We start from the raw sequence: 16,420 nt of genomic DNA, 5'->3' as shown, positions 1-16,420 counted from the left end.
TTTTACAGCTCTGTAACTTCTCAAGGCTCACAGTGATCACCAAGTCTGACCCTCTGACAACTCAGGCAGATGATTAAAGAGATTAGCAACTATTTCAGCCTTTACTTACAAAAATCTTGGTTTGATGTGACAGCCTGCAAAGCAGAATCTAGTGCTGCCACTACAAGCAAATCATTTATGTCTTGACTACGATTTGACCTATTAGAAACATGAAGGACACTGGCTCATCATTTTTCAAATTTGTAGCAATTAAAATTAAACAATCTCATAACAATACATCAGCTTACAAGACTTAATTTCTACTTAGACATTCAAAAGATGCAAAAGTCTGTAAAGAGAATGTAGAGTAGTGAGAGCCTTTGTTATTATGCAATCTGTACAACTGGAGAACAAGTCATTTCCTGTATAACTTTCATTCACTTTCATTCAAAGGTGCTATATAAAATAGTAGAGAAGAATACCAACATCCTGCAATATGTGAAGCAGGAAAATCACTGAATGCATTTTCTTTCTCATTTCTAGAGTGTCTATGATCAGAAAGAGATGAGAGGCTTTGCTTTCACCCATGCCTGCTCCATAAAGACCCTATGATGCAGTGAAGCTGTCAGTCTCATAGACCAACAGCTCAAATCAGAGCATTCAAAGACAGAACAAGCAAGAGGTCCAGGCAATGGACACCAGAGCCCACAGAAGTCAGTGGGAGTCCTTTCATTCCACTTCTGTGGGCTAAATGCAAATGCAAGAGCCAGTCTTTAACTATGACTGCAGTAAAGTCATCCTGGCTACTGCAAACAGTACATTTTTTGTTATGACTTCACTGCAATAAGAGGGCCCTTGGAGTACTTTTGTTTATAGTTAAAGGGTTTTTCTCCTTAATCCATTCTTAGCTTGTCTTAGGTACCTACCAGCCTTTATGAAATTTTAATTCTAACCCCAAATTAACTCACTCAAACTTTATTTTCATTAATTTTGACAATAAACCTTTCTCATCCCCACTGGCCTTTACCTTACATAATTAAGAAACAGAATGGTACCCACTAGCAGAAATCCACCATCTACCAGATTCTGTCCAGCTTTAAGACTTTAACCGAACACAGAAGCTTTTTTTGTTGTGTCTTTTCTTTTTTAATATTTATTTTCTTAGAAGCAAATCCCCATGCAGCCTGAAAGCGAGTTCATGGAAAAGCGCACGGAACTGGAACGGTGCAGGATGAGAACAAGGTGGAGAATGTGAGGGGCCCTTGGAAGGATTGTGTGCTGCACAGGCCTCCCTAACGCTGACCACATCTGACAAGTGCTAGCTGGGAGCAACACAGCTAGGAGAAAACAAGGTAATGACTTTGCCTAACCAAGAAAAAATGCAATCTGGTAAGTATAGGAATAGCTTTGCTGGCTTAATTTTCCATGTGCCTGTATCATTTTGACCTAGTAAATATGATGATCAGATGCAAATTCTTCTGAAAAATTCCTCTGGGATAGAATGACACACTAACACCTATATCAGTGCAACTACTACAATTCACACAGAGAGAAAACTGTTATGTAACAAATACAGCACAGCAGTTCATAGTTTTCCCTTTTTTCCCCTCCAATCTCGGACAAGATAGTAAATCTTGTCTAAGTCTTTGGCAATTAAGGATCTTTTGGCAAGTGTCCACACTGTGGACCCACCTCTGCAAGTCAGTCCTCAAGCATCAATATGAGCAACAGATCACAGGTCAATAAGTTAGAATTGCCTTCTCTTCTGTGACTAGATAAATGCATTGCTGTATTCCATTACCGTGTGCTACCCCAGGTGTTGGAAGTAAATAATGGTATTTCACAAAGATGACATCAAAAAAAATCTGTCAAAACTCTGGAAGAACACCTCAGACTGAAAGTCTCGTTGAGATCCAGTCATTTAACATTGCTTCAATAATGCAGCTAATCGTTTCCAACAAACTAAATAGAAAGTGACCCAGTATTAAAATTAATCAAGGCAGAAAAATACTGTGGTGAAAATGCTGTGGAACAGGCTGCCAAGGGAGGTGGTGGAGTCACCGCGCCTGGAGGTTTTCAAGAATCTTGGAAATGTGGCACATAGGGACATAGCTTAGTGGGCAAGGTGGGGATGGGTTGATGGTTGGACTAGATGATCTTAGTGGTCTTTTCCAGCTTGAATGATTCTATGACAAGTACCTTGTGTAAATCCAGTTCCGACAGTGTCGCTGGGGCTATAGCCATTGACAGGCGCTCTGCTGCTCAGCTCTATCATCTGGTGAAGGCGGAGCTTGCGGCAGTAGATAGAAGCTGCCTCGGGTTCCAGGGCGATGATCAGCTGCTCGGGGTTTTCAGGGGTTGCCATTCCAGCCTGTGACAGAGAATCAATCAGAGAAGCAGGCCGGGAGGTCCTATCACCTAACAGACCCATCCAGCAGGTGAACAAGCACATCCCCAGCTCGCAGGTTCGGTCAGATCTACCCTCAAAGTTGACACACAAAGAAGCTGCTGCTGCTCTCTAAAAGCCTTGGGCTGGGACTCATCCTGCCCACAATGGATAGCCACCACTTCACAGGCTGTAGCAGGGAGGTAGGCATGCACTTACCATGCTGTCTAACCAAGCAGCTGTGTGCACGACAGGAGGAGAGAGGAAGAAAGTCCTCCTGAGGCCTGTGCTGAACAGCCTACAACCTGACCTCCTAACTAACCCGTGAATCCGCCTGCTAGGAGGGGCCCAGCCTCCTGTCAGAAATACGTTTGGCCTCTCTTCTCACAATGATAATTTTAGTATGCCTTGCTTTATATATCCCAGAAGATGTAAGATATATATAGTCCTTGCCAAAACCGACCTTCCCCCCACTGTGCAGCTTACTACAAATATATGATACACTTTGCCAGTAATGCATCGTTTGACTTAAAATCAACATTTTTCTATTCCAAAATAATTTTTAAGCACAAATGCCTTTATAACAGCTCAAAAATGCTCTGTTTTCAAGGAATTGAAATACAATATGGCACGTTCCTTAAACTATAAAGAGAAAAAGCCTAAAAATACTTTAATATTTGTAAGCCTGCTCACAGCAGGGGGTTGGAACTGGATGATCTTTGAGGTCTATTCCAGCATAAGCCATTCTATAATTCTATGATTTACCATCCTTTCTATTTGCTTTCTGGATTTTCAGCCTCCAGATACAAAGATTTTCAAGCAGCCAAACTTAACATGTAACCATATCACTCTAAGAGCTGCACTTAGAGAAAAATATCAAAAAGCTGTTGAAAAAATTGTTTTCATTTCTTTCATCCTCGCTTCCCCCTACTGTACAATTCTCTGTTAAAAGATAACCATATCTTTCAACTCTTTCTGCTCAACTTTTGGCCAGCTCGTTGTTTTTCAGTTAAGTGTGTGAATATTAAAGCTTAATATATTAAATAAACATTTTTCTGCCTCCATGGCCAGTCTTCCAGCAAACCCTCCCTTCAACTTATAGGTATTCATTGTGCTTGCTTCAGAGCATCCCCTAAAGAAGGCAGAATCACATGGGAAGGCTGCTAGCTTGGACTGGACTTAGCTTCCTAATACAGCTACACTGTGTGCTGTGCTAATTGATAGCCAGGTTATATCCACAGCTAGAAACTCAGAGTAAAGCTTGTTCAAAAAGCAATACCGGGTAAAATTTGGAGGCATAAAATGGTCCTTCCCTTTTACTGATTCATTTTTCCCTTTCTATTATAGCACATGAGAAAGATGCATCTTTATTGAAAGCATCTTCCTACTTTAATCTGTAGCTCTGGAAGAGGCAACGCTCAAGATATGAATTAATTCTTGGTCATTCCTGACTGATGTTTATCTAACATGTTACATACTTGCAAGAACGTACAGTCTGCTCACACAATCTATCCCAGTATTTTCCTGTCTTTGCCTTTGGAAATTTTATGAGAAGTCTCATTTGAATCTTTCTTGCTGCAATTTTAACACCAGCACTTTTTGTCTTATCTAATGTGGGCACAGAAAACAAGCAGTTCCTTGCTTCCCTACTGCAGTTTTCAGTCTGCTCTACGTACTGGGCATAGATCAGTAGCACAGACAAAGCAATTCTAAGCCTCGTGTCAAATGTGCATGAAAAGAAATAACATATTTTAGGGAAAAAATAATTTGTTGCTAAGGGCATTAAAATCCAAAGTCTGCATCATAAAGCATTTGCAGAGATGACAAGAACCGAGCTGCATGTGTAAGAAATGCACTGATATTTCCTAACTAAGAAAAAAGAATATATTAATTGCAAAGTCATCTATTCTTGGGAGGGGATATTTGTACTCATTTCCAAGGCTGGTTCTGCTAAAAGAAAACAGTGAACTATTAACGCTACCATTTGCTTCTTCCTCTCTTCTAGTTCAGAGTCTGTGTTAAGAACTTTTCACATGGCAGCCCGCACATCAGTAAAGGAAAGCAGTGACCTGCAGTGCCTGAACTCAGATCCATGCTCTCAGACCCTCCAAGTACAGCAGATGCTATTCTTGCTACTTTTTCTGACTAGATACTATTTTAACATATTCAAAATATCTCCCGAGGAAAACATTCAATAGAAATGACAGTTTTTAACAGTTCAAAGCACAGTTGATCCTAATAGAATTACATGAAGCCTTTTTTGTGTGTGTGTGTGTGTTATTGTTACAAAGCTTTCCTTACAGAGTTTGACAGGCCAGTTAAAAATGAGGAATGTGTTATTTCATCTCAGAAAATGACCGTACCAAGAATTGTGTACATTGAAACTTATAAGGCACCCTACATACATATATTTCTAAATGTAAATATACATGTGTACATACATAAAGATCAATATTGATATTGTATAATACATTGTGTATCTATTCTTTCTACATATATCAAGACAGCACATCACTGTATATATATATATCTAAACAACGCACGGAATGGGAGAAGGGGAGATGAGATAAATGTGATCAGGTACATACTGCTAGGGAAGAATGGAATGATGAGATTACATTAGGAATGGGAAGATGAAGACACAGGAGGCAGCATCTGCTTCATTGCTACAGCTGAGGAGAAAGGGACAGGAGGAAAAGCATGCATAGAAAGAGCAGTAAAAGCTCCAGGCAGTCAACACAAAGAAATGGTGAGGAATTCACTAAAAATCTTAACCTTAATAGTTCAGGAATTTGCTATATTTTCCATTTGCTCCATTCCGTCTGCCCTGCCCACCGCTGCCCACTTGCCATCGCAAGTAAGAGTAAAGATTTAGAAGTTAACAGGGTTGATCAGAACAGATCTAAGCAATATCTCAGGCCTTAGTACACAGATCATTTTGGCGGCTGACTGATTTCCCTAGGGCAACTAACTGTGGACTTCACAACAGACCCACATCCTGCCTGTAGAGGATCTTTTCCCTCACTTGCAGTATAAACCCAGCCATCACCAACGAAACACGAAGGAAGCAGACAGTATTCTTCCCGAGAATGCAAATGAGGAAAACCATCACAGAAATACAGAAATCTTGTTAGCACAAGTTCTTAAAAATGATTTCCAGAGGATTGTTGCATCTATACACCTGGAAGAAGCGCTGAACAAGCTTGTCTGAGCACCAGGACTTCATACACAGGGAAACTCCCACACTTTACTCATTCTAGTAAAAACACATCTCTGTGCTGCTGCCAGTGCGCTGCTGCTCATTCACCAAGATGCACCATCACCAGCAAACCTCAGAACACTTCAAATCCTCAAGCACTGGAGCACATGTAACTCTGCCATCCACATACAGGTGAATTCTTAACTTGACACACCACCTTTGTTGTTGCAGCAGATGTCTCACCAGTGTAACAGCTGACCACAAATATAGTCTTCCAAGTGTTAATTTAACTCAAAATTCGCAAATATTGAGTTCTAGACTGACTCAGTACAGCAAACTGAACATATACAGAGAACTAAATGACACTCATTCAACATGCAGAATCATCACTACTACAGATTAAGAGACGATGCTTCTAAAGCCCAGCCCAGCATGCCATCATGCACAATGAAAAAAAATTCACTTTTTTTTTTTTAATATTATAACTTGTAAAGCCCTAAAGACAGCATGACAGTAGGGTGCACCTTGAGTCTTTTTAAAAGGTGCAATGAAAGCCATGAGGTAGGCCTTCATGAAAAGTCCCCAACTCCGAGGCCAGTACTGGTATAGGGAATTCATCCAGTTTGAGTGGAATAGACAGAATGCATAACCTCAGATTCGAAGCAGGACCCTAAGTGTAATCCACAACCTTAGCTACTGAGCTTTTCTGGATCCGGGCAACCAAATATACAAGTCTAGAACCCCATTAGAAAACCTGTCCTGAGAGCTGCAGCCCCTGCTCTGAACAACCAGTCCTTGAAAGTACCAGACTGCTCAGATTGAAGAACACCTATTACATTTTTAACATCATAACAAAGAGCACCAGCTTAAGGACCAAATTACAGAGTAACTACAGTGGAACCATGCTGGTTCGTGCTAGGAGGGTCTTAACTTCTTTGGATCTGAAATGCACAGCCCTGCCTTGATTATGTTCTGCAGGGGCTAGGGAGATGAAAATGTGAAAAGATAAAAATAGAAAAAATGGACGCATTTTATTCTATGCATATAGGATTAGATTCACATGGTTCTTGCACCAGAATGATATGTTAACACAGGCAACAACGAAGCTTCAATCTGATGAAATGTAACTGTATGCATGCAATATAAAATCAGCAACTCCATGATGGCAAAAATGTGCTTAACACATGTATTAAGCTCATCACGGCCTGTGAAAAAAGGCTCCAAATATACAAGAGAAGTGGTTAAGAGTCTGTATATATTAGAAGTAACGGAGGTGACAAAGGAGCATTCCTCAGATTCAGAGCTAATCAGATCTATGCAGGCAGTCTGTGAAGTCTTGACCCCTATTTAACGAGAATTTAGAGTCAGTGCCAAAGCAAACTACAGCTGGGTCTACTACAGGGCAATGCTCACGTTCACTTCCAGAACTGCTGCAAGAGGTGGCCAGAGACCACACTGATCCCATGGCTCCTCTTTGGTCAAGGGAGTAGCTCTGTCCAGTTCCCTGAACTAGAGAAAGTAATCTGAGCTAAACTCATTTTCTTCCAGCAACGTTTGCTACGTCACTTTACATCACTTTTAGTGTTAAATAAGTGAATTATTCCCATATATACATACAAGTTTAAAAAATGCATTTTCTCTGGATAAAAATAAGCACTGTGCTTTTACTTTTACTCTGTTTCAGCGTAACCAGTCAGATGATCCAGGGCAGGCTCTGTATGCCTTAGCAGCTCACATTACCTATCCGTAAAATAGGTACACTGCTGCCTTTGTCCTTTATGTATTGAAAGGCAGTAAAGGAAAACATTTCATAACTTAAGTACGCAGTAATATACTATATTATTTTCACAGTGGGTTAAATTTTATCTTTCAGAAAAAGAAACAAAGAATCAGGTCTGACTGGAGGAATTCTAATTTACAGCTTTAATAAATTTTATAATCATCTAAAGCTCAATTCAGTGCTGTGTAGGCGCCGTAGGCACTGCACTCACACTTAATAAGACAGTTCTGGATACAGAAATAGACTAGTGTAAACAAGCTAGACAAATAAACATGTGCAAGAAGAATCCTCATACAGCTGGAGAGGCAAGACACAGAGACTAAATGTCTTAGAATCATAGAACAGCTTGAGTTGGAAGTGATGTTTCAGGGGATATCAAAATGGACTTCAGAGCCTTGGGATGTCTGCTGAAGGAATCAAGGGCACAGGTCATCTTCTCTTCTCTGCTTCCTATAGTGGATAAGGACACTGAAAGAAACTGATGGATCCAATCTGTGAACACCAGGCTTCGGGGCTGGTGCCACCATCAAGACTTTGGGTTTTTTGACAGTGGAATGGCCTACGTGGCACCGGGCTTGCAGGCACCAGATGGGTTTCGCCTCTCTCAAAGGGGAAAGAGAGTCACCAGGGAAAAGCTAGCAGGGCTTGTTGGTAGGGTTTTCAGATAGGTTTGAAGGAGGAGGAGGGTAACAGCAAGCCTGCCCATGGTAAGGTGGAGGACAGTACAGTTAGGCTAGAGGGACAGGGTGCTAGCAAGGACATACTCTTCAGCAGGGTCTATTGTGATAGGACAAGGAAGATTTAGATTTGATATAAGAAAGAAGTTTTTCACAATAAAGGTAGTGAAGCACTGCAACAGGCTGCCCAGAGAGGTTGTGGATGCCCCATTCCTGGAGACACTCAAGGTCAGGATGTATTGGGCTCTGAGCACCTGATCTAGCTGCAGGTGTCCCTGTTCACTGCAAGGGCATTGAACTAGATAACCTTTAAATGTCCTTTCCAACTCAGATGATTCTATGAATTCTGATCACCTAGTTGCAGCCCCAGTGCTGTGCGCTAGCTGAAATTCACTAGATCAGGTTGCCCAGGGCCCCACTGAACCTGGCCTTGAACACATCCAGGGATGGAGCATCTACAGCTTCTCTGGGCAATCTGTTCCAGTGTCTCACCAATCTAAATGTTGAGCAGGAACCTGTGACAGGTGGGAAATCAATCTAGAACAGTCATTCAGTCATCCTCAAACATCCCTATTAACAAACTTTCATTTCATCACGTGACCATTAGTACACACAAAAGCCGTAGGAACAGCTACATCACAGCTCTGTGACAGGATGGGCCAAGTGACAAAGCTGATTTCAGAAGTCCACACTACTCAAGCCTTGGGACCCTATGCAGCTTTCACAGCTGGCCACTTCCACCAAGCATGTTACTCTATTCTTTTGAAGGAGCAGTATAGACTAGGTGGATGTAATGACCTACTCTTCTAGGTGGCAAAAAGAACATTTGAAATCTGTTTTTAACACTAAAGGCATAATTCCAGGCCTCAGAGATAAATTAGAAAAGTTGGATTCCATGAAATAGCTTTGTAAAGACAATGTGGCTCATTAGGAAATAAAGCCCTGCAGTACAACATCATTCAGCTAGAAAAACAGAAGCTGTGAATTAGCATCAACATTTTTGTATTTTCCAAGATATTTATTATAATTAGTAACAATAGGAAAGCCATGATTGCAAGTTAAGCCTCATGCAGCCTGCACGAAGAAAGTATTGTGTGACTCCATCCAGGCAACACAAAACAGCAGTTGGAAATTAAGAGCCTCATGAAATTTACACTGTTTAAACTAATCAGTTCATTGTGTTAACAGATTCATGGTAACACCAGCCACTTAGTGCCTCACTAAGTGAGCTCTTCTCTAATCCTCCTCCTTTTTCACTAGCTAACACTTTCTCCAGTTTTATGGCATCAAACTAGGATGTCACAAATAGACGACTGAGACTTAATTACAGAGGCAGAGCATGCCAGGAAAGAAGATGAGCAACACGGGAAATGAGCCTCAGCACTATTACTTAGAAGCACGTAAGAGGAGCTGGGATGGCATGGAGTGGGGCTAGAGGGTGTCATGAAGCTGCACCAAAAACATAGTTTGTACAGTTTTGCTAGACCTTCGGCCTTGAGACTTATGGAAGATTCAGGAAAGAATAGTCTGAAAATCACTATGCCATCATCATAGACCAATGTTCTGTCATTAGTCTTCAGGAACAACGAGAGTACTGCAGTGCAATATGCAACTTGTGAATAAATGCAATAGAGAGACATCAGGCAGCACTTTTAGCTCAGGCAACTTACTGGTTCAAAGACAGATTCTTAAAACTGCTCAACAGCCACAAAGGAAACAGTACATTCAAATGCACCCAGATTCCTATAGGTACCACAGCACAGTGAATTGGCCAGTTTATGTAAAGACAGGAGGAGGAGCTGCTGGGAGCTCTGCTGCTTTGGAAAGTTCATTCTCGGATTTTAAGTGCCTAGATGAAAACAGAGAATTAACTTTTCCCCTCCTTTCTTTCTCTTTTTTAAATAGTGAACCCAATGTTTGAGTGGTGGTTGATTCTGTAAAGATCTGACACCTACAGTGTCATAGAGATACTTGCTGCTTTTCAGAACCAAGACCTTTTCGTTTCTCTTAAACATTATTTGCCATGCATATATGCAAATGTATGTAAAAAAATGCATATATTTTCAAACTATTGTAGTCTGTTGCCCTAAAACTAGGTTTGTGGCACAGGCTGTCCTTTGTCTTATTCAGATCTGGTGCCACTGATCGTGTTTTGCATTTCACAAGTGAAAACATAACGGATAATTATCACAGCTACAGAATTCCTTTAGTGTAAATTTCTCCATCTGTATAGTTAACTGCTAGGACAGAGATAGTCATCTCTGTGTGAGAAAACTACTTGAGAGAGAAGTGAAATCTCAGGTTATGAATAAACAGCAGTAACTTCATTTTGCAGACAAAGGAAATCTAAATTATGAAAGACAACAAACATAAAAGCCAACCAGTTTAACAGAGGGGACACAAAATTGGAAGAGACCCTTGGAATACTTCTCATTTATACACTTTACATTAGCATAAGTACTTCAAAAACATTAAAGACTTAGAAAGACAAATCCCAATGTAATTCCATCTTTAAATGGTCCTTGGGATTTGGGGATTACAGATAGCTTTCTTTGAGAACCCAGATATCTTCCCTTCTGCCTTGATGAAGTAGAAACACACACATATATATATTTATACAACTTTTGCTTGCCTTTAAAATATCAGAGTATAGGGTTTTGAATGGTTTTTTAATTCCCAGTGCCTGCATATACCAGAAGCTCATGCAAAGTACCTAATCCACAGAAAATTTACAGCCTTCTTACGGCCTTCACACAGGAAGCCTGAACTGCCACTTACTGAAGCTAGGAGCTCCTGTGAAAGGAGCTTTTCAGTGAAATCTTCTAACCTGGAGGAAATCAGGAGAGATGATTATGAGATATCTCAAACTTGAACTCTTACAGTAGGTTTGGTGAACATCACCAAACAATATGTTAACAAGTTCATCCCAGGAACTGGCTGATGTGGTTGCCAAGCCACTCTCCATCACGTCTGAAAAGCAGGTAAGCAGGCCTACAAAAGCTTAATGAGATTCAATACAGGCAAGTGCAGGTTGTTGAACCGGGGTTGGGGCAATCACAGATATGTCTACAGAAAAGGAGAACAATTCATTGAAAACAGCTCTTGTGGGGAAGGACTTGGGGATCCTGGTGGACAAAAACCTGGACATGAGCCAGTAGTGTCCTGCCCAGAATGTTAATATTATCCTAGGCTGCATCAAAAGAGGGGTGGCCAGCAGGGAAAGGGAGGTGACTGCCCCCACTACTCTGCTCTTGTTGAGGCCCCACCTGGATGGTCTTTGTGAATGCTGTGCCAATTTCCTGCCTATATCAGTGAGCAGAAGTTATTTGGATCTGACAGTTTGACAGCAGAATCAGACTTACCGTAACAAGCCCAAAATTATTCAGGACCTTACCTATTTCTGTACAGAGTTCAGTAATTTTTAAATTAGAAAAGTAGAGTCTCCTGGGATCAAAAGGAAACATTTCTTACACAGTCTGAAGGCTACAGTATTTAAGTCTGAAACCATAAAAAACCACACCTAAGAGGTCCTGTACCTTTAAGCCACAGTCATTTTAACATTAAATACAGAGAAAACTATAGATTCACTGTATCAAGGGTACAGAAGTCGAGTTTAAAGCACACAAAAAATTTTGTCTCAGTTCACTGTCTTTTCACGGAAGGAAACTCAATTCCTAAGTAATTCATTTTTTAATATTTGGCTGTAGAGAACCAAAAGACCACAGGAGAATCCATTTCATACTTTATTTCTATTTATTAAACTATTAATAAAGCTACTCCCCTGAAAACAAAAAGCACAGTCGGGAATATTGCTCCCTCCTAACAACTGTTCAGAAACCGTGGCAATATCCCATTCTGAAAAGCAGTAAGATAAATGTGGCACCTGGAGAGGTAATGAAGTGTGACTTTTACTTTCAGCATGCTCTTTGAATAATGAGTTTCGTGGAGCACTATTGCCTAAAGTCAGAACTTCTGCATTTGTGTGGTCACTGATTAGATGAAGGGATTTGTTATAGATGGCTAGGCTGCCTTAAGCAGACAAATGCCTTTGCTAAGCATGGTCAGACTGCCTCAATTTATCTTGCTTGGGGTTGTTGTTACCCAGCTAAGAGTGCAGCTGGTTCAGATGCCTTACCTGTACATTTCTGTTCTTTATATCATATACCTTACTTTTCTAGCTGAAGGTGACTCACAGATTACTGAACGACAATTTGGTGAGGGAGAGGCTGTGCTGATAGCCTGATGGAAGGCAAGTGGGACCACAGTGGCATTGAGGCAACACTTCCACTAGGGTGATGTTTCTGCAGCTTGCCCCCAGGTGCTTGTTGCAACAGATCACACTTAAACAGTAAATGAAGGCGTACCACCAAGTGGCATCATCAGGAATTTTTTTCTGCGTTTTATTCCCCAAGGTGCGGAGGACATGAGATGCAATTTTTATGATGAGCACGCATTAGAAAAATTAAGCCATCAAATTATCATAAGCTTTCCAATTTTTCATATTATATCATTGCAGAAATGCCTTTTGTACCATGGGCATGCACTGATTATCACAACAAAGAAGCCTGACTCTCCTCCTATTTAAGTATCAGCCCAGTGGATCATGTTCTCCCATTCCATTTGTTTCAAAACAACCTCAGGTGTAGGTCCTTATGGCTCAGGCTGATTTTTATTAGAGACACAAGTGGCTCTTACTGAGCTGCTTTGTTAGTTGCATCTTATCTTTTATCTTAGACTTCCAAATTTAACATTTATCAGCGTAGTTTTCAAATTCAGCTTGTAATTTTTCTCCTTGTCTTGTAATGAAATACTGCCACTTAAGATGTCTTTTAGACAGATCAATTATCTTCCTTCATTGGCCTTCCTACAAAAATATTATAAGTAATCCTAACCACTAGTTTTAGACCAGCCCCTACTGATTTACAAGTATTTGCAGACTTCTAGCAGCCCGCACTAAGCTCCTGACTGCAGTTTATAACCTCTCAGATTGCCATTTTCTTCTTTGGACTGGAAACACCACCTAGCACAGTCTTTCCTCCACATGGAGGGAAGATTCTGATTTCTACTTATTTCTCTTAGCTTCAGGGCCCTAAGATCTTAAGAAACATTCGTTGCGTGTAGCACTCCTTTCTTCACACAGCTAAGGAGATGCCACCTTATAGGGACAGCTATTAGAGCAAAGGGTCTGCATCTCAAGGAAGCTACATACTTTGCACAGCAGGCACTAATCTGTTTACCTGCTCATACTAGAACGCTATGAAAACCTGCTTTACTTGCAAAATGAGAAGATGCAAAAATTCCAACTTGTGCCTCAGAAGCGGACAATCAAAACCTTACAGAACTGGATTAGCAGATGGCTTTGTCAAGTGCCTGTGCCTTCACGCAGACCTGGCTAGGTAATTAAAATGTGTAAACTGAGATCAATTAGTACACATTTCCCACTGTGCTGAGCTCCCACTGTGTAGATTTTCACTCCTTGATTAATCATAGCTACAAGATGCAGAACCCTTCCAAACATATCACTTCATAAACATTTTAATCCTTATGATTAAGAAGATGTTAATACCACTAAAGTGAAAGCATGGACTCAGCAGAACCCCAGAAGCTACAGATAATCAGGACGCTTGACACATAATACACTTCTGCCTTCCCTAAGTACTGCTTTCACCAGCCTCCCATTGCTGCTTATCCCTGAACGCTATTTGCTTTTCATGTAGTTTATAGGAAGTCTGTTGAACTGTGCCTACACACAAACAAATTTCAGTTCTAAGTGCACTACATGCCAAAAAAAACAGACTATGCTTAAAAGAAAAAGCTCAGCTTCACAGCTATCAAACAAAGGCTCTCCAGTTGTCTTTTTAAATCACGTCAAGAGGGGAAATGACAGAGCAGTAAGAGCGCGTTCAAGCTCACAACTTGTATTTAAGAACTCTAGGTCACCAAGTTTTTCCAGCAGCATCGCTCAGTGTCTGTAGGCTGGGCCCAACATGCATGCAGTTTCGCTCCGCCACACCAACGGTTGGTTTAGGTAGCAGATGCTGGCAAGGAGCCCAGTGCTACTTCAGGAACCTGTAAATAGCCCAGCGTAGAGCTGTTGCTCCCACTACTATCTCCATATATGGTGGAAAAGGGCCCTAACTCATTTTTCTTGCTGTTCATATAAAAATCCTGACAGAACGGCCAGGCGCAGCTGCTGCTGCCTCTGGGTCAACACTGCCAGGGGTTTCTAAAACCTCAGCATGTGTCGCTCGACTGGAGAAGCTGAACTACACTAACTAACATGACAGATGCAGTAATGCATTTTACTGTCCTTTCATTAAAGTTATTCATTCACCAGTTATATTTTCAGTTTACACAGTTACGGCTCTCAATAAGCACAACCTCCTTATTTGTCCTGACATCTCTATTGTCTTTAGCTTCCTGCCCCTGTAAGTCCCCCTCTCAGAGAACAGCCCCAACTGTGATACGAGCTAGGAGGACTGCAACTATTTTAGTGCCCTCTTTCTCTCTTTCCCTAAAATGAAAAAAAAAAAAAAAAATCAATGCTTTCCAAAAGGTAGAAAAACGTGACAACAGAATAAACATGCACATCTCACAGAACAGCACAAAAATGTTGTGCTATTTTTACTACATAAATCCCCCAGAGATTTACAACACACAGAGCCCATCTAGGCAGCTCCATGGGAACCCTTTTAAGCCAGTGTCTCATTCATTTCACCAGGAAGCATCGCTTCCTTGCTCTTTCTAACCAATTTCAAGACAGACAGAAACTAAAATCTTTTTTTTTTTCCTCCAAAAATATCGTAACTAAGAATAAATGGAAGCATTGTTCTACAGGAACACTGGTTCAAACCAAAATTTACTTAGCCCAAAACATCATCGTGAAGATATTCTGATATCTAGAAAGTGACACTTCACAGGACAATCCAAAAAGTGTTTTCCGCATTAAGGCTCATCATGGCCATTACATTTGGATGCTGGTTAAATCCTGGCACTCAAAGACTCAGCCTTTTCACAAAATACTATGACATACAAATTGCAATCAGTCTGTAAGTATCAGCACTTGCAGAAGTGTTCAGCACCCAACTTTTCATAATAAGTGACTTCTACCAGTCTTTTCTGAGTGTGGTTTCTGTGTTCTCACATAGGCTTCCCAGGTGTGTTGGCAGAACAATTCTGTCTGAATCTATTCTTGTTCAGTAATACCCTTCTGAGGCAACATCAGTCATAGGCTCACAACCTAAACAAGGCTACGGTATTTACATACAGGAAAAAGGTGTTGCAATATTCTCCGTATTGCTCACTGTTCCCATTGCCCCTCCTACAATCACGCTTTGAACAGTTGGAAGCAGGGGTGCTTTTGGAGAGGGGTTGTGGGTTTTATGTTGTTTGGTTTCTTTTCCTCCCCTGTAGCACCTCTTTTCGATATGACACAATTCATTTAAAACTCTTTAAAGACTGGCTATTTAAATGTAACATTCCGGGGTACTTCACATTTATATTGGTAAGAGATTCTACGTGTCATCAAGTTACTCTCTTAACAAATTTGTTTACTGTTCTAAGAAGATTCCTACAGAGCAGGCTAGTACTGATCAGTGCAATGTAAAGTAAACCAAAAGACAATGCGATAATAATTCTCATCATGTTCATTCCGCGTTGAAACTAATAAATATTCAGTGTAAGAGCCAGTTAAAAAAATGCCCTAGAATTCCAGGCTCACACAATCAATCCTACAAACGAGACTGCCTGTTTGTTTATACAAGCTTAATATGCAAATAATTTTATTTGCTATTTGTAATTGGAATATAAATCTACATAAGAGCCCTGGAACTTCATTTCAAAATCAACAACTCATACCAGAAGAAAAAATGCTACAACATCTCTAAGTAAACCAACAGATCGACGTTTGTAAGACTACAGGTATTTCAGGCAAGCTTATGAAAAAGCATCACCTTTCCCTTTCCCTTGCTCTGCCCTGAGTGCATTTGATATACCATGTTTTCCTTTCCTATTTTACAGCTTTCAAATGCCAAATTCTTCCTTAAAACTTTATTTCTATTGGCACGTTCAAGAAATTCCAGTCTGTAGATTTTGCTCCTCGCTTACTGTGTCTGAAGAATTTGTATTGAAACACGAGCTGTAAGAATGCCTTTACTAAAAAGAAAGACTCTGCCAAGAATATTGGATCTCGTGTCCCTCTGATAAACAATCCACAGTGCCTGAATTTCAATTGGAAAAGGGATTAAATGCGCTGCTTATAGTAAGTAATACGTTAAGACAACAAAGTGCTGTTAAGACTGAACCAAATATTCCCACCTACCAGCATTCCATAGATTTCTATAAAAATGGTCTTGAACACTTTCAGAGTCTCATCTTCCCATTGGCGGACGTGTATTTTT

The 16,420-nt window shown here is 40.6% G+C and overlaps 1 protein-coding gene across 2 annotated transcripts in view; it reads right to left on the bottom strand.

Moving 5' to 3' along the window:
* HSPA12A (heat shock protein family A (Hsp70) member 12A) overlaps positions 1–16,420 on the bottom strand; it is a 50,434-nt gene that overhangs the window by 6,932 nt on the left and 27,082 nt on the right. For both annotated transcript variants that reach the window (XM_021398301.1, XM_021398300.1), the window contains exon 7: positions 2,179–2,350. In XM_021398301.1, coding sequence (XP_021253976.1) covers positions 2,179–2,350 — 172 coding nt within the window. The remainder of the gene's footprint in view (positions 1–2,178; positions 2,351–16,420) is intronic.

The sequence above is a fragment of the Numida meleagris genome, chromosome 5, assembly GCF_002078875.1.
Source record: "Numida meleagris isolate 19003 breed g44 Domestic line chromosome 5, NumMel1.0, whole genome shotgun sequence".
NCBI classification, from domain to species: domain Eukaryota; kingdom Metazoa; phylum Chordata; class Aves; order Galliformes; family Numididae; genus Numida; species Numida meleagris.
This window is presented reverse-complemented; position numbering and strand designations above follow the sequence as displayed.